The following is a 21,100-nucleotide window of genomic DNA, read 5'->3' as shown; positions in this document are numbered from 1 at the left end:
TTCACTTCAGTCTCCTCGATGCTGCATGCTCATCAGTGGTGCTCTGAGCTCTGTTGATTCACTTCAGCCTCCTCGATGCTGCATGCTCATCAGTGGTGCTCTGAGCTCTGTTGATTCACTTCCGCCTCCTCGATGCTGCATGCTCATCAGTGGTGCTCTGAGCTCTGTTGATTCACTTCAGTCTCCTCGATGCTGCATGCTCATCAGTGGTGCTCTGAGCTCTGTTGATTCACTTCAGTCTCCTCGATGCTGCATGCTCATCAGTGGTGCTCTGAGCTCTGTTGATTCACTTCCGCCTCCTCGATGCTGCATGCTCATCAGTGGAGCTCTGTTGATTCACTTCCGCCTCCTCGATGCTGCATGCTCATCAGTGGTGCTCTGAGCTCTGTTGATTCACTTCCGCCTCCTCGATGCTGCATGCTCATCAGTGGTGCTCTGAGCTCTGTTGATTCACTTCAGTCTCCTCGATGCTGCATGCTCATCAGTGGTGCTCTGAGCTCTGTCGATTTACTTCCGCCTCCTCGATGCTGCATGTTCATCAGTGGTGCTCTGAGCTCTGTCGATTCACTTCAGTCTCTTCGATGCTGCTTGCTCATCAGTGGTGTTCTGAGCTCTGTCGATTTACTTCAGTCTCCTCGATGCTGCATGTTCATCAGTGGTGCTCTGAGCTCTGTCGATTTACTTCCGCCTCCTCGATGCTGCATGTTCATCAGTGGTGCTCTGAGCTCTGTTGATTCACTTCAGCCTCCTCGATGCTGCATGCTCATCAGTGGTGCTCTGAGCTCTGTTGATTCACTTCAGTCTCCTCGATGCTGCATGTTCATCAGTGGTGCTCTGAGCTCTGTTGATTTACTTCAGTTTCCTCGATGCTGCATGTTCATCAGTGGTGCTCTGAGCTCTGTTGATTTACTTCAGTCTCCTCGATGCTGCATGCTCATCAGTGGTGCTCTGAGCTCTGTTGATTCACTTCAGTCTCCTCGATGCTGCATGCTCATCAGTGGTGCTCTGAGCTCTGTTGATTCACTTCCGCCTCCTCGATGCTGCATGTTCATCAGTGGTGCTCTGAGCTCTGTTGATTCACTTCAGTCTCCTCGATGCTGCATGCTCATCAGTGGTGCTCTGAGCTCTGTTGATTCACTTCAGTCTCCTCGATGCTGCATGCTCATCAGTGGTGCTCTGAGCTCTGTTGATTCACTCCAGCCTCCTCGATGCTGCATGCTCATCAGTGGTGCTCTGAGCTCTGTTGATTCACTTCAGTCTCCTCGATGCTGCATGCTCATCAGTGGTGCTCTGAGCTCTGTTGATTCACTTCAGTCTCCTCGATGCTGCATGCTCATCAGTGGTGCTCTGAGCTCTGTCGATTTACTTCCGCCTCCTCGATGCTGCATGCTCATCAGTGGTGCTCTGAGCTCTGTTGATTCACTTCAGCCTCCTCGATGCTGCATGCTCATCAGTGGTGCTCTGAGCTCTGTTGATTCACTTCCGCCTCCTCGATGCTGCATGTTCATCAGTGGTGCTCTGAGCTCTGTTGATTCACTTCAGTCTCCTCGATGCTGCATGTTCATCAGTGGTGCTCTGTTGATTCACTTCAGTCCCCTCGATGCTGCTCTCCAAACCTTAGACGTCCTCACTAATCCGTCTGTTTGTGACTTTTCCTTTCTTTTTGGCAGGGGAGACCCGTCGGATTCTTAGCGTGCAGCCCACCTACGACTGGACGTGCTTCAGTCACTCGTTGCTGAACGTTTCTCCAATGCCTGTGGAGTCTTCTCCTCCTCTGGCTTGTCCTGTGCCCTGCCACAACCACACGAACTGCAGTGATTGCCTCAGCTCCAAAGGGGCGGACGGTGGATGGCAGCAGTGTAGATGGAGTGTGGGCCTGCAGCAGGTGCGTGTGCATGTGAAGAGCCTCTTATGTGGTGTGCTGAGACAGTACATGTACTATTAAGGAGTGACGTAATAAGGGGCAAGTGACAGTCTTTCCCAAGAGATGCATGATGGGAATAGAGTGGGAGATGCTCGTATAGTGATGGCCAATGGCGAACTGGAACTGTGAGTGATAATCACATGGATTTGCACAGGATTACATAGCTGTAGTTTAGTGTTACAGAAGTGTTTCATTGCATAAAGATTTTAGTATTTGAGCATGAAATGCATCGGGTTGGAGGGTCCATCTTTATTGGGACAGGGCAGTGTATCTGGAGGTGTGGAGCACATGACACATCTATGTCCTGGTAAATTGGGAAATGTAGGAGTAGGATGTTCAGATTGAATTGTTGGAGGGTGCAGCAGGGGTTTAATGGGGGCTATGTGGTGGTGTACTGGAGAAGAAATTATGGTAGAGAACACAGATGTGCTGGAGTTGATCCTAGAGGTGATCGTCTGGGACCTGCGTGGTGATAATGTGAGCATGCTGAGGTTCTGGTGTGAGGGTGGAGTGATAATGGTATGGGGACACAGCATGGTGTTGGGGTGCTAACATGATTCTGTGGGGGAGAGTGATGATGGATGTAGAAGTCTTTGTGTTTGGATGAAATTAGGGGTGGGCAGAACTTCACTCCGCGATATACCGCAGTTACATAAAAACATTGGAGGATTCTACAGAGTTCTGCGAGTGGGTGGACTTCCACACGTTGAACTGCTCACACGAATAGTAGTGCCGTGAGCTTGATCCACGCTGCAAAATCAGCACAAACTACACCATGTGGCGTGCCAGAGGGTGCTGCTTCTTTGCTGCAGCTCGAGTCAATTTTGTACGCGTGTGGTAGCTTTCTTCTGTCGAAAGGTCGCGAACTGCGTCGACCGCCTGCTTTGAGAAAATCTCGCAGGGTGGCATTACAGCGCCTGAAAATCATGCTAGGGGATGCAAATTCTCACTCGCCAACTTAGCGTTGGCGAGCGGGGCGTGAGAAAAACCTCATTCACACAGCAGTTGGTGGACTTTTGCCGGAACCCCACATAACGCGGGGAGCAGGCAAAACTCTGCCGGTGGAGCTGAATTTATTGCCCACTCCTGTCGATGCTGAGGTAATGGTGTGAGTGCAAAGGAGGTTACGCTGTAGACGTGATGGTATGTAGGTGATTATGGGTGTGCAGGTTTCTATGTATTGCAACTTTTCTAATCCTCATTTTTCTTCTTGGTCTCCAGTGCATGAGCCCGACCTACCTCCCTATGCGGTGTGCTGCGGGTATGTGTGGACGTGTGCTCAGTGGGCTGGAAAGCTGTGCTCCCTCCTGCTCCCTCTACAAACAGTGTGCTCTCTGCATCCGCCAGCCTCGCTGTGGATGGTGTGCCCGAAGCTGGGAGAATGGCAATGGCCGCTGCTTGGCAGGGGGCCTCGCGGGACCCAAGCTGGGTATGTTGCACTGATCATTCCCCCTGTTTCATGTGCCAAAAGTTGGGTTCTTTGAAAATGAATCGTTCCCTTTACTAGCTGGACAAGAGGACTGAGCGTTCAGAAATCTGTAATGGAAATGGGAAAAGCACTGAGCAGAAAGGGAATAGGTTTGGAGGTGTGTTGGATACTTGTAGGGGCTGCTTCTAGGGGTGGCCACAACAAAACTGCTGGATAAGTGTGGGATACACATAGGGGCTGCTGCTAGGGGAGGCCAAAACTGCAGGATGCATGGGAGGGCCCAGACACCGCCCACTCAAAACTATCTGAGCATTTGAGGGGGTGGTTTAGATGCTTTGGTGTTGATACTTTTGTGTTCAAGGGCTCTATACAGATATCAAAAACAGAAGATATTCCCTTTTCATTAAAAAAAACTTTTTTATTCTCAAGGATGTTCTACAAAGATGTAACCTAGTCAGAGGAGGTTATATTAATAGATCCTCTCTGTCTATAAATAATGCAACCCTGGAAAACTACAGATTAAAGTGCATCAGTGTTAGAACAAAAAGCAATTCTTTTCAAATATCATCAATTAGACAAGCAAGGCATTTATTGTGTTAAAGACAATGTCTTTGTATCGTTTACTGCTTGTACAACTAATCAATAAAACAAAACATGTTAAGAATCATTAAAAAAAGTTATGAAGAATGTCACAATTCAGTTTTCTCAGTATTTCTCAGTCCACAATATCAAGGTAGTTGTATTACAATCGTGTAATCGAAATTCAAATTATGCACGCAATAAAACAATGTTATTACACTAAACACATCAAATCTATAATTTCATTAGTACAGATCGTCTAATACATAAACAATACCATGAAAAATTAGTAAAAAGTTTTATACAACAAACCGCAAGTTCTGAAAGAACTGACTAATTTAAACAAAGTGTTGACAAAACGTTTCGGTGAAACAGACAATATTCATCACCTTCTTTAGGACAAATTCTATTTAAAAATGTTCACTAAAATAAGAGGAAAAAAACCTATCAATACATTGTGACTAAATCAATACATGGCATACACTTTTTGTCCACTCATTTGTGATTAATCTTGACCGGAAAGAAAAACTAATTACTTGAATAACTTAAAATCTTAGCTCATACTTAACAAATTGATTTGGAAGTATGGATTCTACCCTAAAGATAAGGATACATATATTCCTCTGACAATCCTATATATAGTTGGGGATATGCAGAATATTGGCTTGTGATACCTAATCTTGTGTTGTAAAGACCATGATCATAAAGAGGGTTCTCATAGAAAATGTCAGTAATGATAGAAAAGGTCACCACGTCTTACCTAAAATTTCTATTCAATTTTAGATTCCAAAAATCATATTTGGGTTTCCAGGTAGTCTAACTCATCCAGACTGTACTCTTTGAACTGCTATTTAGGACCACAAAGTAGGGTAAATCTAGAATAACGGAATACAGTAATTCGGTTGTAATGTATTCTATGAACACCTGTAAATACATATCTTTACTCAATATCCCACTTACTGATTGAGAAATCTGTAGAGTATTTCTGGAATATCCACTCAAGGGGCGTGTCAATTGCCTGTGATAAGAACAATATAAAATTGTATACCCTCTAATGGTATAAAACTTCATAGAGCGGGCCTCATGAATAAAAGATGAAAAAAAGGGGATCAGTTTTAAATCACATTATGAAAAAACAGCTATAAATATCCTGGCCATGTATATCTAGGGAGAATATAATGGCCAACGCTTCAAACCCGGGTACGGAAGTGTCACCGGATATCTGGGAAGTCAATAGACGTAACTAAATACAAAACTGAAAATGAAAATTTCAGGGTCTGCCCCTTAGCAAAGAAATAGGCTACATTATGTGTTTTGAAAAGAGTTGAATGCAAAGTAAAGTCAGTTGTAAAAGCTAAATACCCCACGGCAATAGGGAAAAAAATCTTTTAGTAGTTTAAAGATTTGATTTTGTTAATAAGAGGAAGGTGCACGAGGGATGCAGTCAGTCATCAAATTAGTCCAGCAGTTTCTTTTATTGAATGCTAATGTGTTTTAGAAGGCTTAAACTATCTTGCTGACTACTTTTGATAAAGATGGCAATCTTTTAATCAAAAGCTGCTCCTATTTTAATTGGTGCACCCCTTGCATGCGCCGACATGCAATAAAGGACACGCATTAAATATGCACTATCCCCTTGTGATCTTTTATCTAAAGGTAAGTGTCCTGCTGTGGCCAGGTCTCAATTTGTTACTTCCTAGTCAGTTCCTCCAGGGCGCATACCTTTAGGGACAAGGTTAAGTACTAAGTAGACACTGGACTAAAGTGTGTATTTTGAGACCGTGGCCTCTGCTCCTATAGTCCCTTCTCCCTCTTTCAATAGTTACCTTTCCGCTTTCAATAAGTGGTGTGTTCCAGTGAAACGTAACAACCTGTGACGCACTCTCCCCTCTGAGCCGTGGACTTCACAGGCTCTCCGTGAAGCCAAAAGGCACTGCAGATCCCGTGGGCCTGAGAGGAGATCACAGTATCTATTCACGATAATCTCCTGTACTTGAAGACATTGCACGATAAAAAAAAAAGAAAAAATGTATTCTAATCGCAAGAATGCAATTCTATGGTAGTGCCCCAAATAAAGATGTTTTTAATATTCTTATGCGCTTGAGCACAATCCCTCTATGATGATTTGACCTCTTTTTTCAGTATAAAATTACAATATTTTGCAAACCTCGGTAACTGCCTTCCTATAGACACTCCTGAGATAACTATTCTCATCATGTTTGGAATGCTTTCCTCCTGCAGAGGACTTTGTGTTTTCCAAGACTAATGCCCAAGTTTCCAGATCTCACCTTGGGCCATGCGCTGCAAAATAGCTCAAAGAATGAGCACCATAACTCACCGGGCTACAATCAGCCGCTATCAGTAGAACCCGGTCCTAGGTTATGGCAGCAAGTTGTGGACCTCCAGAGTCCAGGCAGGAAACCTGCTGCAGATCCCCGGACTCTTTCCAACTCTTGACTTGTTTTGCTTTTCTCCTGTTCTAACCCTTGAATCATTTTTTTGTGAAGAACAACAGATTTTATGGACTCCTATCAATCCGGTTTCTAGCTTGGCTTTAGTATCTAGTCATTGTCGATAAGTGTCGTAAACAAACCATGTAGGTGCCTAGCCTCTGACATGGCAGCCATGTTTATTCCCCTTGGCCTATCCGCTCCTTTCACACAGTCTCCTACTCTGCCTCTGCTTCTCGGCTAAAAGAAGCAGGAGTGGGAGGCTTTGCCCTTGATTGGCTCTGTATCCTTTCTGTCTGACTGTTCTCAGGGGCCCTCAGTTCCAACTTTTGAGATCTGGTTTCAAACCTATTCATCATGGCGTTCCTCTGAGTCCTGGCTTTAACCCCTCCCTCTTGAATCTTTGCTACCCGTCTTCCATCCATGATCCATTTCTTTGGTTTCACCTTTCCTTCCCTAGTGGATGACACCCAGCGGATTCTTAGACCTGACGATGATTTGTTGTTGCTCAATCCAAGTTCCAGCCGTGCGAGTCCACCATGCAGTGGATGGACGTCAGGTCTTTGTGGCACGGCTGGATTATTGGGACTCCCTTTTCCTCTGACACCCCAAGACTCCGCTCTGATGTCTTCAAGTTATCCAAAATGCAGCCGCGCGTCTCCTGTTGAGGTTGAAAAGTTCTTCCATGTGGAGACACACCTTGAGGATCTTCCCTGGGTTAACGTTGAAAACCAAGGTACCTGTTCAAGCCTTGGCTACTGCCTTTATTCACCGGAAGATATTGACAAGTGTTGCATGGAGGTTATTTTCAAGCTGAATATCTCCTCCTATTTGACACAGCTTCTGACGGTCTTCTGTGCATCCCTTGTCGAAAGAGAATTTGACTTGAAGGCCATTCTTTTAGTTTTCTTATAGCTAAGGTCTGAAACCTACTTCCATCAGCCTCTGCACAAGCACCCCTCAATTCCCATCGGATTTGTGCCTTGCTGTGATCTCCGCTCCTGGACACCCTCTTGTGGGTGACCGTGTGCTTTATAAATGATCAGTCCATCGATCTATGGCTTTACAAACTGGGCCAAGGGCAACCCTTCCCGGGCTTTACTGTCCAGGAAGCGAGTGCGGACAGACCGGGAGGTAGTGTCGGGGGCAAGAACTCGGAACTCAACAGGCACAATACCTCCATGTCCAGCCCAGTGCCTGTTGTTGTTTTGCTAAACAAAATAGGTTTAACTCACAATTATACTATAAACTCCAACTTACAAACACAGGGTAAGACCCTGATCACTTACCCTGAGTGCGATCAAACCCCCTCCCTCCATTCTCTCTCCACCCAGGCAACCCTCGTTCTTCTAGTTCCCCCAGTAAACCTTGGCAAGACCATGGTTTAGGCTCACATGGAGTTCACACTTCCCACAAGGTCACATACATTATCAGTTCACTTTGTGATTACCCTCTTAGTTGTAGTGAGCAGAAAACAGTGACAAGCCCTTGCACTTGCTTCAGTACATGACTACAGCTCGGATCTGACCACTGGGGAGATTCCGCTCCTGCAGCCGTGGCAGGGGAGATTGGATACCATCCATGTCTTTGGCATGGGTGGCCTCTCGAGAACAGATACATGCCACTCAGCGGGTCTTGCTGTGGTCATCCCAGGGTCCTCTGCAGACATGTCCTGCTTCCTGGCTGGTGCTAATGTCCGCAAAGTTTGGTTTCACTGATTTTCATCCACCTGTAAACCGCATTGACCTTAAACGAAGACTTCCTGGAGGCTCCTGCTGGAATTAATGTTGATATCACCTCAGTTTACAGTGCACTTAAACTTTATTTTGGTTCTATGAGCACAAATCAACACAAGGAAAGCAATTGCTCATCCACAGATGAGACATGTGAGACAGTTGCATTTCTCCTAAGCTCAATGTGTGCTTTATTTTATTTATTTATGTATCTGAGTTTTATATTACGCTGCCTAGACCCGGAGGTATCAGAGCGCTTTGCATAAGGAACAGTGAGTTGCAAGTTACAACATTTTTACATAAGTTACACAGTGATTACATAGTAACAACAAGAGTTACTAGCGAATAGCACATAAGGACACATGATGAAGCCACAGTAACACAATAGTATGCATTACTAGTTTGTGGCATAACCGAGAGAGGGAAAGGAATACATGGGGAGGGGAATGTCGATAGAGTCAAGGCAGGTAGGAGGTGGAAAGTCCATCAGGGGGAACCAAGCAGTCAGTTTGAAAGACTGTTTTTCACGGTTCTTCTTGGTTTATCAATGTCCGATGTCTGGCTGGGTAGGTGACAGCCGAGGGATGAACCAGGACCAGACTCCTCTATAGCTGCATAGGACAGCTCCACCCGGCAACGGCCAAGGGTACTCGGTCTCCGAGGTAAGTACAAACAGTTTTGGTTTCTGCCCATGGGGCATCGTCAGAGTTCCATCGACGGTAGAAGTTCCTGTGTTACTAGGAAGCGCCGTCAGCCTCGTCCTCCAGCTTGCCCCTTAGCATGGAAGCCATGATGGCACAACTAGCCGATTGTTGGATTGATGTTCGGGTCAACGCTGTCTTCCACATAACGCCACACTATGTTTGATTTACCTACTCCTGTGTCCCCCAGCAATCAGAACTTCAGCTCGCGCAGACTTGAGAATTATTGGTCACTAAATCTGTGAGATTGAGTTTGGTGGGAGTGACTTTTACAATCCCGCTCTAATGTGCTGCAGTTGCGGCACACTAAAGGGGGTGAGCTTTAACCACTGAGGCAATCATGATTGGGTGTCGATAGGGCGAATTTACAGTTGGACAGAACGATAGACCGAGTGCTGAATGCAGTTGACTGCACTGCTCAGGGACCCAGACCTGAGGACTTCTCCATCTCATCAAGAACGCTCTTCGTATTGGAGTACGGTATGCTCAAGTGGATGTTCATGGTGCAACTTTTATTCACACATTGTTATTTCTTTATTTTTTGTCTCTTGCAGGTTTAGAGTTGTCCTGTCGCAGTCCTGAGATGGAGTGGGCATTTATGTCCTGCCCACCTGAAAACGAATGCCTCAACGATCATCACGATTGCAACAAGACGCAGAACTGCAATGATATGCCCCAGGGTTACGAGTGCACCTGCAAGAACGGTTACACACTGGACAAGTGAGTATGAACTGCTCCTGCGAGAGTGCAGAAAGGGAGAGCTCCCTCAAAACTGATACACTCTGGATAAATTGTTATTGTTATTGTTAACTGGGTTTTGTATAGCGCCGAATCACCGGCAGGTCTCTGGGCGCTCTTAAATAAATCAGTGTGATCTGGCTCCATGCAAATGTCTGAGGCGAGTGAGCCTGCAAGTATGAGTGAATGGTCGGTGCTCATTCAGGGATGAGTACACTCTGAACAGCACGCGTGTATGACCTACCTCTGGGATGGGGTAATGGTGGGTGCTCAGTCAGGGAAGAGTATACTCTGAACAGCACGCGTGTATGACCTACCTCTGGGAGGGGATAATGGTCGGTGCTCCTTCAGGGATGAGTACACTCTGAACAGCGTGCAAGTATTGCCTACCCCTTAGAGAATGCAGAGGGGTTGCGAGTGTCCTTTTGTGCTTGATTTGGCGAGCACAGCTTTCCAGTGGGTGCAGTTTGGACTCTAGTCCTCCTGGGGCAGATGCTGTACCCTGACTGTTAAAGAGACACTTCATCTTTGTTTAGCTGCTGTTACCTTTTCTGGTAATGGCTGTTGACTGTTTTGTATCTGTCTCAATAATTCTTTCTTGTGTCCTTTTCCTCTTTTGAATTCGCGACTATGGTCTCTGAGTGGGTTTGCAATGTAACCTCAATGATAGAATTTGCTGCGTTACTCCCAGTGCCGAGTGCACTTCTGTCCATCGTGCCCCATACACTGGTTCTCTCTTCTCCGTTGATTTGTTCAGATCATCCGCAGCAGTGACGCTCCACGGGTTGTGGATGTCTCATATGAATAGTAACTTCACAGTAAACACATCTTTTCATTCCCTTGATCTGCCACTTGCAACAAAACCATGTATAGTAGCAAAGAGACCAATGTACTAAACTGAAAAGAAAAACGAACCTTTTCCAAGCTAAGTAATCTTCTATTAGAAAACAAATTACTTTTTTCTTCCCTAAAAAAATCAGTTTATTGCCAACTACAAAAAGGCTAAAATTCTCCCAGTTCAAAACCTTATCCAAACCACAGCTTTTCCTCCTCTGTCAAGGGATCTCTCACTGCATATTACTCTTCGCTCCTCCTCTGACTCCCTCTTACTTCCCCCCCTCCAAGTGTCTGCTAATGTTTTGCTTGTCTTCTTTGCAGTGTGACGGGGCTCTGCAGACCTGTCTGTGACCAGGGTTGTGTTAATGGGACTTGTGTGGAGCCGAACCGGTGCCAGTGTCACTTTGGATATGTGGGCCAGAATTGTTCGGTGGAGTGTCAGTGTAACAAGCACAGCAACTGTGCCGGCGTGGGGGCCCAGGACCAGTGCACCGAGTGCTTCAATAACACCATGGTAAGAACGGGGTCGGAAGGCAAGGGTCCTAGGGTGTTGGGGGTGGAGGGGTAAATCTCAGGACCTGGGGGCACGAAGGGGTTCAGTAACACCAAGGTAAGAAAGGGATTGGAAGGCAAGGGTCATAGAGTGGAGTTTGGAAGACATCTCTGGGCTAGGGTACAGTGCGCACCAATAACATGGTAAGATGGGGGTCGGAAGGTAAGCGTTACAAGGTGGGATGCGGCGTTTCTTTACCAGAGCTCAGAGTACTTAAGTAACACCATGGTAAGAGCAGGGTTGGAATGCAAGGGTCTTATTGACTTGGGGGAGGGGGCGGGTAATCGCAGAACCAGGACACAGAGTGCTTCAATAATACCTGGAACACCATAGTAAAAACATGGTTTTAGGGAAAAAGCCATAGGGTGGCGTCTCTGGCACCAGGGTAAACAGTGCATATTAAGAGACCCCCTGTACTAATGAAAAGTTCTACGGCGCTGTGCTACGAGCAGGGGTGGCGGCGTGCTACGATCAGGGGTGGCGGCGTGCTGCGATCAGGGTTGGCAGTGTGCTGCGATCAGGGTTGGCGGTGTGCTGCGATCAGGGTTGGCGGCGTGCTGCGATCCGGGTTGGCGGCGTGCTGCGATCCGGGTTGGCGGCGTGCTGCGATCAGGGGTGGCGGCGTGCTGCGATCAGGGGTGGCGGCGTGCTGCGATCAGGGGTGGCGGCGTGCTGCGATCAGGGGTGGCGGCGTGCTGCGATCAGGGGTGGCGGCGTGCTGCGATCAGGGGTGGCGGCGTGCTGCGATCAGGGGTGGCGGCGTGCTGCGATCAGGGGTGGCGGCGTGCTGCGATCAGGGGTGGCGGCGTGCTGCGATCAGGGGTGGCGGCGTGCTGCGATCAGGGGTGGCGGCGTGCTGCGATCAGTGCAGTGTGAGCCTGAGAGCAAGTCATGATTTTGGAAAACACATTCTGGTCTGGCACAATGATGTATACAGACACTCTGGAGTGCAGAATGGGTGAAAGTGCAGTTAAGAAAGAATGGCAACAAATGTCAGCTAGCTGACCCTCCAGTGTACGTATAGCAAATAAGTGACAAGATTGCCAACCACTGGCATGCAGTGTGCTGTCTGCAAGCATATTGTAAGGTTTGGTGTTGTCCACAGCCTGAGCTGTCTGTAGGTGTGAGCGAGAAACTAACAGGGTAAAAGGTAAACAAGAAAACGATACATTACTATTGCACACTACACAACAACTCAACCTAACTTGAAAGAAAGGGGCAAAGGGGAGGACTAGCTTTTAGCACAGTATGCAAGTCTCTTGTGAATAATAGCAGGTGGTGCCGCTGATGGGAAGAGTGTATGTGGGCAGATCTCCAGTGAAAATTGTCACCAAGCTGAATAGTAAACTGTGTTCGCTTTCTCTGTGGGACGCACTGGTGTGTTCCTCCAGCTCATACCATGCCCCTCTCGCCTCTCCCCCTGCAGGGTGAACATTGTGAGAAGTGTAAGCCCCTCTTTGTAGGTTCCGCTGCCAATGGAGGGACCTGCAAGCCTTGTCTGGACTTCTGTCGAGGGAACAGCGCCATCTGCATCAGCCGGGATGAGTACGATAAAGCCAAGGTGGATCCCGCCAAGTTCCCGTTGGAGCGCTCCCTGGTAAGCAGAGATGACTATTCTTTCTCAGACCCGAGGCAGGATGTGGTCTGTGGTGTTTGTGTCGATGGGTTGGAAGCTGGTGACACTGACGCTTATTACTTCTCCGGTTGATGTTTTACAGCAGTGATACTCAAAGTACGCTGGCTGCATGCGTCTCTCCTAACCAAAACCTGTGGCCCCCTGGGCAACAGCAGCACTGGGCTCTGTTTACTCGACTCAGCCCAAACTTTAAAAAAGAAGTTAAATAGAAAGGCAGTTATTTAAAGGTTAGTTAAAGTTAAAGGAAGAAATTAGAGTGTCTTGCACCTATTAACTTTAGAAACACCTTCATTTTTAAAGGCATTTAGCAGTAAAAGTAGATTAAAGTTTCTTCAAAAGAGTCTATTTCATCAATAGGCAGAACTGTTTCATCTTATCACATCAGATTATAGCAGTGTATTAACCCCTTCGACGCTCATGACGAGCTCAGCTCGTCATGAGGTACACCTCTCGTACGCTCATGACGAGCTGAGCTCGTCATGAACCGCGGGTTTTTAAAAACTTCAGCGCACAGCGGGAAAATGCGCCGCACGCATGGCGTTAAGAAGTGATAGTTTCAAACGTGAATTTAGAAACCTTCATTCTCGGTTCCCCCACCCTGACAACAACACTAATTGTGGATTAATAGGCAAGTCAGTTGGTAGTGCATTCTTTGAGTAGCCTGTGTTCCTATTATACATGTCAACATTATCGTTTATTGAACTATATACACGGGAAGCACAAACCCTAGTTCGCGCTACAAACGAAACCTCTTAGGAATGCTCTAAAGCCACCCACTTAGCCAAACGTATTCTGTGCGGATGTTGCTAGTGTTTGAGCACCTTTAGCAGCACAGCACTCACTATATTATATTTCCACATTGGAGAACTGCTGGTACAGGTAAGGAAAGCTATGTCCTCACACATCCATGCAGATGTTATTCTCACTAATAATGCCTCTTTTCAGATCCCGGGCTGGGTGCCGGAGGGACCCGCTGAAGATGTTGCCATATGTGTGAACTGCCAGAACAACAGCTTTGGGGAGAAGTGTGAGAGCTGCCTTCTGGGATACTTTCTACTCGAAGGGAGATGCACAAAGTAAGGATGCTACATCACTAGGAATTCTGCAGAACCTGCCGCACACAGCCCAATATAGCTTAACAATCCGCAAAATGAACACAGCCTTGTAAAGACACGCTGACTGCGAGTGCACTCTGCTGTGAAACTTCTGGAGGCATGCACAACTGACTGTCACTGTGCTGTGTGAGTGGCAGAGAGGTGGATGTGTGTGCTTGTCTACAGGAGATCAAAAGCCTCTGTGATAATGCAATGTATAATCACCCTCTAGTGTTTGATAATACGAATATGCACATAATTGAACACTGGAGCATGACATAGGTGTGAATGTGGAGCGTGCAAATACAGAAGCTAGGAAGTAAAGTGAGGGACTTAGAGAACAGTTCCTGCAGGCAGAACAGTTGCATAAAGGGTCTCCCTGATGAAAGGAAAGCAAAGTACGCATATGGGGGTTCTGCTTTTTCACGGTTGCCTGAAATATTTCCAACTGTTATTGTTTGTGCGCCTGTAGACTTATAACTGCAGTTCTTCTCTCCAAGGACTACTCTTCTGGGCTGTGGGAAGGACATGGCACAGTATTTGAGGATTCAAAGCTTCAATCTAGTCTGATATAAACATACCCTGGCACATCTCGGGTCCCCATGTTACTTCACAACACTGCTGGATGTATTTGAGATTCTGTAAGTCACCTCACACAACAGATGAAAAGATTCAGTCACATCTCCAAAGTCGTGTTCACTAGAACCCATTACAATCAAATAAGGGGTCATGCTCAGTAGAGAATCGGCAAAGAGTTAATGGGTGTCTAAGATCAAGCAGGGGATGTCAGAGAGGAGTTCAACGGAGTTTGGCACCAAGCAGGAAGTACCAGCAGCTACTTTAGTAGAGTCTGAAACCAAACTGGGAGTGCCAGCGAAGAGTTCATCGCAGAGGGAGTGTCAGCAAAGAGTTCTGGGCATTATGGAAACAAGCAGCAGAGAAAGTACCAGAAGACAGTTTAGGGAAATCTAGAATGAAGCAGGGAGTGCTAGCAAAGATTTTTGGAAAGTCTGAAATCAAGCAGGGAGTGCTGGCGAAGAGTTTAGGACCGAGGGAGTATCGGAAAAGTGTTCATGGGAGTCTAGAAACAAGCAGGAAGCACCAGAGAAGAGTTGAGGAGATTCTATAAGCAAGCAGGGGTGGATGGAAAAGAGTTCAGGTGAATCTAGGGTCAAGGAGGGAGTGCCACTGAAGACTCCAAAGGAGCTCGGAATAAAGCCGCGAGTGCCACTGAAGAGTTGAAGGGAGCATGGATAAAGCGGGGAGTGCCACGGAAGAGTTGAAGGGAGCATGGATAAAGCGGGGAGTGCCACGGAAGAGTTGAAGGGAGCATGGAAAAAAGCAGGGAGTGTTGACTAAGAGTTCAGGGAACCCTCCAAACAGAGCTTCCTAATTTAGTCCATTCACATCTTCTCTGCAATTTGAGACCTGTGCAAGTCCAACCAAGGTGGCTCAGCCATTGCTTGGCTCAAACAAAGTACTGCACGCCATCTCTGAAACTGCTGCTTTAGCTTCTCCTCGTGGCGTTTATTCTGTTCCACATCTTTAATATCTCTATTATCCGTGCACTCATCAGGAGCAGTCTTGACATTTTTATCACACTGTGGTCAGTGTCACATAGTGTACATGTCTTTGCTGTGTGTGTTTCTGATATTTTCTTGTTTGAATTCTGAAACATACTTCTTTCGAAGAGATTTCTCTGAAAATTGGCCTTTATTCAAGTTTTGGGGTAGAAGACTCAAATCACTCCTTGCCGTGGCACATAACCTCCTGCCCTGGGAGTCAGAACAGCTCCTGTGTGCAGTAATTTTAAATTTTCTTTAGAAAGACACCATCTCTTTTCTTCACTTTTCAGTTTTTGTTTCATCTTCTGCTGTTTTGTAATCGGTGTGTAGAGGCAGCAAGGCCACTGTGAGTTGTTCCATTTGATTCCATATGCATCTCACTCCTATCCTGTTGTATGGCTTCCAGGAACCTGAGAAATTGTTTCTGACTTTATTATTCTGCCACTGGACTGTTCTGTTATCTCCGTAGTATGAAGCACTCGAGGTGCATCTGACTGGACTATGTTCATCTTACGACCTGGAGGAACATTGGCCAAAGCTGGCCCCAGAGCGGTGATTTGACAACTCCTCAGGAGCAGCATCAGCTGGTCCATGTACACGCTCTTTCTATCTGCTATTCCAGTAGCGGTTGGGGTAGGGGTCCACGGGTGTTGCGCCTCAACACTTCCATACTTGGTTTGCAGAATCTTGGCTGCGTGTGAGAAGATGTTATCAGATCTTCTTGTTAAGAGATGTAGGTTTTTCCTTCTGATTCAGCTTTGTTACTTGCACTGGGGTTCCAACTCAAGTTAGAAGCAGGTCTTACTCTAGTTAGCAAAAAGCTTTAGTTGGTAGAGAGCTCTGTCCCCATCCAGAACTTGCCTCACTTTGAAGCTTCATGCGGACTGTGAAATTTCATGATTTTAGGTTTGCTGCGGTTGGTCTGTAGGGTATTGACTTTGCAGTTGGATCCAATGGCAGACAATTGTGCTTGAACTGCTGGAATTTTGCAAGAAGGATCATGTCATCTGCAAATATCAGAAGAAGACCTGAGACAACCCTTAGACAGTGGTTTTTGTGGCAGTGACAATGACTTTAGTTTGAACCAATGCAAATGGCATTCAGAGGTTCCAAGTATCTTTGAACATAGCAGGGACCTTCATTTAATACGAAGGCATCAAGCAAAGGATGCTATTAGAAGGGCTGTTTTTTTCTTATTTTCATTCACTTTTATTAAGGCCACAACTTGCCGCTTTCTTGGCCCTGTATCTCAATACCCCAGAAAAGCGCAAGGCACTCTGCTGCCATGATCTGTTGCCCCAAGCCATGCATTCCATACTGCCAGGGACATTCCTGTTGGTAAGCGGTCCTCATTGTGTGTGGCATGTCCATCTTCATCTCGTGTGTGCACGTATGTCCCTGCCAGGCCTCATACCTTAAACCTAAAGTATCATTACGTAAAGGCTTTGGAGGGGGACAACTCACTCCGTTGGCGCTCCCTGCTGAGCTACAGCAGACCTTTGAGTTCTGACATTGCCTCTCTGCTAGAAGCTGGGTTTTTTTCAAAATGGAGTTGGATGAATTATGCAGGCATGCCCCTTTTTTCAAGCACCTGAGTTATTCCACAGATGTAGGTGGCACATTGAAGTACGTAAAGTAAAAACACTTCCCTTTTAGATCGCTGTTGCAGAGACCTGTCGTGGGATTACTAAGAGCTTACACTGGCTTATAGCCCACTCATTGCTAATCACGGTTTATCTTTGTCGCTCATTTGCTTGCTTTTTATTTGATGGCTTTCCTTGTCTCCGCTTGTCCATCTTGTCTTTGTCCCTTTCCTGGAGCATAGCCTCTTACCATCTGTGATTGGCTGACTTCTATCCTTCCTCTGGTCTTCTTTTGTTTTTGGCTTAGCACTGCATGTGTTTTCCAGCCTTCTCCCTCTTGTGCTTCTGTCCTTCTAAGTAGCCACCCCCTGCTGTGCCGTCTCTTGCATGTGTTGAAAGCGCCTTCTTGTGAGCTTCCCTCACCAAACTCCCCTATGTTCTGTGTTCCTTACTCCCTTGTGCGCTGCTTTGCCCTCCCGCTCCCCTTTGCTTCCTCTCCTTGTGAGTTCCCCCATGATTCCAGTCACCTACTTGCTCCCCACGCCTCTGATCACTCTCAGTTGCTGATCTCCCTGTTGTTTCCCACCCGCTTCCCAATGCTTTTCACCCCCACCTGCACCCCGTTGCTTTTCATGTCTTCACGCACTCTGTTGCTTTTCATACCCCAGCCCGCTCCCTTTTGTCCCACCTCACCCACTCAGTCCTTTTGTTTTTTATTGGACGTCTAAGCAGCAAATTTCGGCCTGCCCTTGTGCTTAAAAAAAACGCTTTTTTCTCTACTATAGTTTCATTTTTTTACGTTGAGCCAGGGCAGCGCATACGCTGCCCTGCGAACCATGCTGTATTCAAGTATGGACTTGAAGCCCCGCCCACTCTCCGCCCATATTTTTTATTTGCTTGTGTCATTGTTGTTCGTAAATGCTGGCTTCTGATTCATTAATGGGCTTGTTACTCCCTCCTTAGTACCGCCTTGTCTTTATTTGTAACCTCCTGATGACTGGCCCTTTTACTTCTGTTACACGGTATGTCTTATTTATTCTGTAAGCGCTATTTTCTTTCATGAGTTTCTCCTACTGCAGGCACAACATACTTTCCTGCAGCATTCAGCGTGCCATGCGCGCTTTCACTTTGAAAGTGTCCCGGGGCAATCGTGGCCGCTTGTTTGCAATTAAATGGGTTTTCGCATTTACGAGAGTTTGAGCTATCGGCATTATAAATGACAATACCTTCAACTCTCGCAACTGCGAGACCTATTGCAGTGCAAATATTTTTTTGTAAAAGTGCCCCATACGGCGCTTTCAGTTTAATGTTGGGTACGCCCCTTTCTTTAGACGAGCTGCATCAAAAAAAAGGTACGCACCCACTATTGAAGTAAAATTCCCGCATGGGCACTTAACAAAAAAAAAAGCATTTGTTTGTCAACTTGACTGCTTTCACTTTAATGGTGGCCCTGCCTCTTTCTTTAGCCATGGCTCGTCTAAAGAAAGGGGCGTGGCCGACATTCAAGTGAAAGCACTGTATGGGGTGCTTTTTCAAAAATAGGTCTTGCATTTGTGTGAGTTTAAGCTTTTGGCATGCTCATTAACAATGCCGATAGCTCAAACTCTCATAAATGCGAGACCTATTGCATTGCGAATGCTTGTTTTTTCATTTACTGATCCATCTTCTAGCACTAATAAAAAAATGCCTGCGTCATTTCGCAGGGCGCATGTGTGGTGATGGATGTGTGCGCATACAACAAAATGCGGTGACCAGCCGCATCTTTCCTCTTTTTTGTTGTTGTTTTTAAATGCACAGGCTGCTGTTCAACATTGCCAAAAGACATTGGGAAAGCCAGTACGTTTGTAAAGCGAGGCTTATTGGCTTTGTCAGTAGTTAAGATTGTACGTGGTCAAATCGTATTATTTTTGCTACCAGACACTTAAGTGGCAGTAGCAAGTGCACTGAACACGTTTGGGCCTGGTGGAAGAACTATATTACTTAAGGCATATCCACCACCCAATAAAATTCCTGGAAACGTCAAACCATAGTGACTTTGACATGGTGTTAAATGCAGCTGTGGGCAGCACCATCCTTGTGGTAAGATAGGCTTTCGTTTAAGGAACCCCTTGCAGATGTCGTTCTGCTTGTGTCTTTGGGCGATGGATTGTGGTTGCGTCTGAGTTTGTGGTCAGCAGTAGCCGAAAGGCATGAACCGACATATGAATACTCATGACTACCATGTACGAGCGTGTGGGCCCACGCGTTAAGGTAGCTTGTCAAAGTGGCTTCCTCACAAAGTCCTTCTGTCCAGCCCTTTGCATTCTAGCAATATTATTCAACATTCTTCATTTAGTGGTGTGGGATATACTGACTACAATCATACGTGAAATGGATGAGACGTAAAGAAGTAAATATTTTCTAAATTCTGTAAATATGTTCTAACAAAAGTACCACTAATATTATCATCACTGGACCTGACTGCACGTTTTCCAACTTTAAAGAGATCACTTTGGACCAATCTCTCAAAGAACTCCATAAAAGTAAATCCGGTTCTCCTCTCGATCCTTGGCCTGCCAAGCAATACAAGTCCCTAGCACCCATTCTCAATCATACACTGAACGGGATTTGGAACGACTCGCTACATACGGGAGTATTTCCAGACTCCTGGAAGCACGCGCAATTAGTCCCCATAATTAAGAAAGTCAACGCTGACCCGAGTGAACCTTCCAACTATAGGCCAATCTCTCTTTTACCAGCCCCTGCCAAGGTGCTCGAAAGACTCACTCAGCAACAACTAGCGGGTTTTTTAGAAACCTCAGGTGCTTACCATGACTCTCAGCTCGGCTTTAGACCAGGGTATAGCACTGAGTCAGCACTAATTGAGATGGCAGATACAGTACGGTGGAGGATGGACGAGGGATCAAGAGCGGTGTTGGTGCTGCTTGACTTGTCAGCAGCATTCGACACCGTCTCCCACCCCCTCCTCCTAGACTGCCTACAATCTAAAGGTATCCAGGGTACGGCCTTAAAATGGATTGCATCTTTTTTTGTCTAACCGTACGCAGGCAGTGTTCACCCCACCATATACCTCAGATAGCCGTCCTCTTCGGTGGGGAGGCCCCCAAGGCTCCTCACTGAGTCCCTTCTTATTTAATGTTTATTTTTCACCCCTCTTCGACATCATCGCCAAAACTGGAATAAAGGCCACCTCCTACGCCGATGATATTCAACTTTAGTTTTCATTCAACAGCATTACCCACACAACCTTTGATCCCCTAAAAAACTGCCTTCGCACAATCGCCCAGTGGATGGACAACAATTTTCTAAGGCTAAATGCAGGAAAAACGGAGGTACTTTTCTTTCACCAGCTGTCCCCACTAGACCCCAACATCTGGTGGCCTCTTGATTTGAGTGCACCACCTCTGCCCAAAGACTCGGTGAAAAACTTAGGGGTTAGATGGGACTCCAACCTCACACTACATCATCAAGTCCAAACTGTCTCTGCAGCATGCTTCGCCAAGATCAGAATGGTGAAAAAGTTTATCAATTTCTTGCCCAATAATACCAGGAAGATTGTAGTCCAGGCGTTGATTACTTCGCACCTGGACTACGCCAATGGCTTATATACTGGTCTGTCTGAGGGTCTCTGTCATCGTCTCCAGACAGTCCAGAATGCTGCAGTGCGACTGGTTGGTGGTATTCCCCTACGTGAGCACATCTCGCCCCACCGCCGTAGACTTCATTGGCTCCCGATACAGAAAAGGGCAGAATTCAAGGCACTGGTACTGGCTCACCGTGCATTGCGAGGCAAGGGTTCTGCCTATCTTTCTTCCTGTCTCATCCCTTATAACAACAGTAGGACTCTTCGGTCTTCCTCAAAAAATTTCCTCACCATTCCCAGATTTAGGAAAACTCGCTCAGGCGGAAAAACTTTCCAAGTATTTACCTCTGCTCTCTGGAACAAGTTACCAAATACCATCCGGTTGATCCAGGAAGAACAACCCTTCCGGAAAGCCCTAAAAACTCACCTGTTCTGTTGACCACTACTTTTCTAAATAACGCCTTAGCCAGCATAAGATCACACAGGAGCACCGGGACACCCCGTTGGGGTATCTGTGCACTATATCAAAATACACTAAATAAATAAATAAATTACATGACCCAAGGTAAGGTGGTCTGTAAATGTTACTTGCACACATTCTTGTTATGTTGGTTTTGTTATATACTTTATGTATTGATTTCTAGATGTCTTTTAATATGTAATAATGGTTTAAAAAGTAATTGTTTAGGGGGTTA

General features: G+C 46.3%; 1 protein-coding gene across 3 annotated transcripts in view; it reads left to right on the top strand.

Moving 5' to 3' along the window:
- Nucleotides 1-21,100, top strand: part of MEGF8 (multiple EGF like domains 8) — a 298,122-nt gene that overhangs the window by 259,985 nt on the left and 17,037 nt on the right. For 2 of the 3 annotated variants that reach the window (XM_078651316.1, XM_078651315.1), the window contains exons 36-41: nucleotides 1,671-1,885; nucleotides 3,146-3,353; nucleotides 9,371-9,536; nucleotides 10,713-10,905; nucleotides 12,371-12,541; nucleotides 13,526-13,656. In XM_078651316.1, coding sequence (XP_078507442.1) covers nucleotides 1,671-1,885; nucleotides 3,146-3,353; nucleotides 9,371-9,536; nucleotides 10,713-10,905; nucleotides 12,371-12,541; nucleotides 13,526-13,656 — 1,084 coding nt within the window. The remainder of the gene's footprint in view (nucleotides 1-1,670; nucleotides 1,886-3,145; nucleotides 3,354-9,370; nucleotides 9,537-10,712; nucleotides 10,906-12,370; nucleotides 12,542-13,525; nucleotides 13,657-21,100) is intronic. The other variant, XM_078651317.1, reaches the window with a different exon arrangement.

Source organism: Lissotriton helveticus, chromosome 7 (genome assembly GCF_964261635.1).
Source record: "Lissotriton helveticus chromosome 7, aLisHel1.1, whole genome shotgun sequence".
Classification (NCBI taxonomy): Eukaryota; Metazoa; Chordata; class Amphibia; order Caudata; family Salamandridae; genus Lissotriton; species Lissotriton helveticus.
Note: the sequence above shows the minus strand (reverse complement) of the source record. Positions and strands in the feature narration are given on the sequence as shown.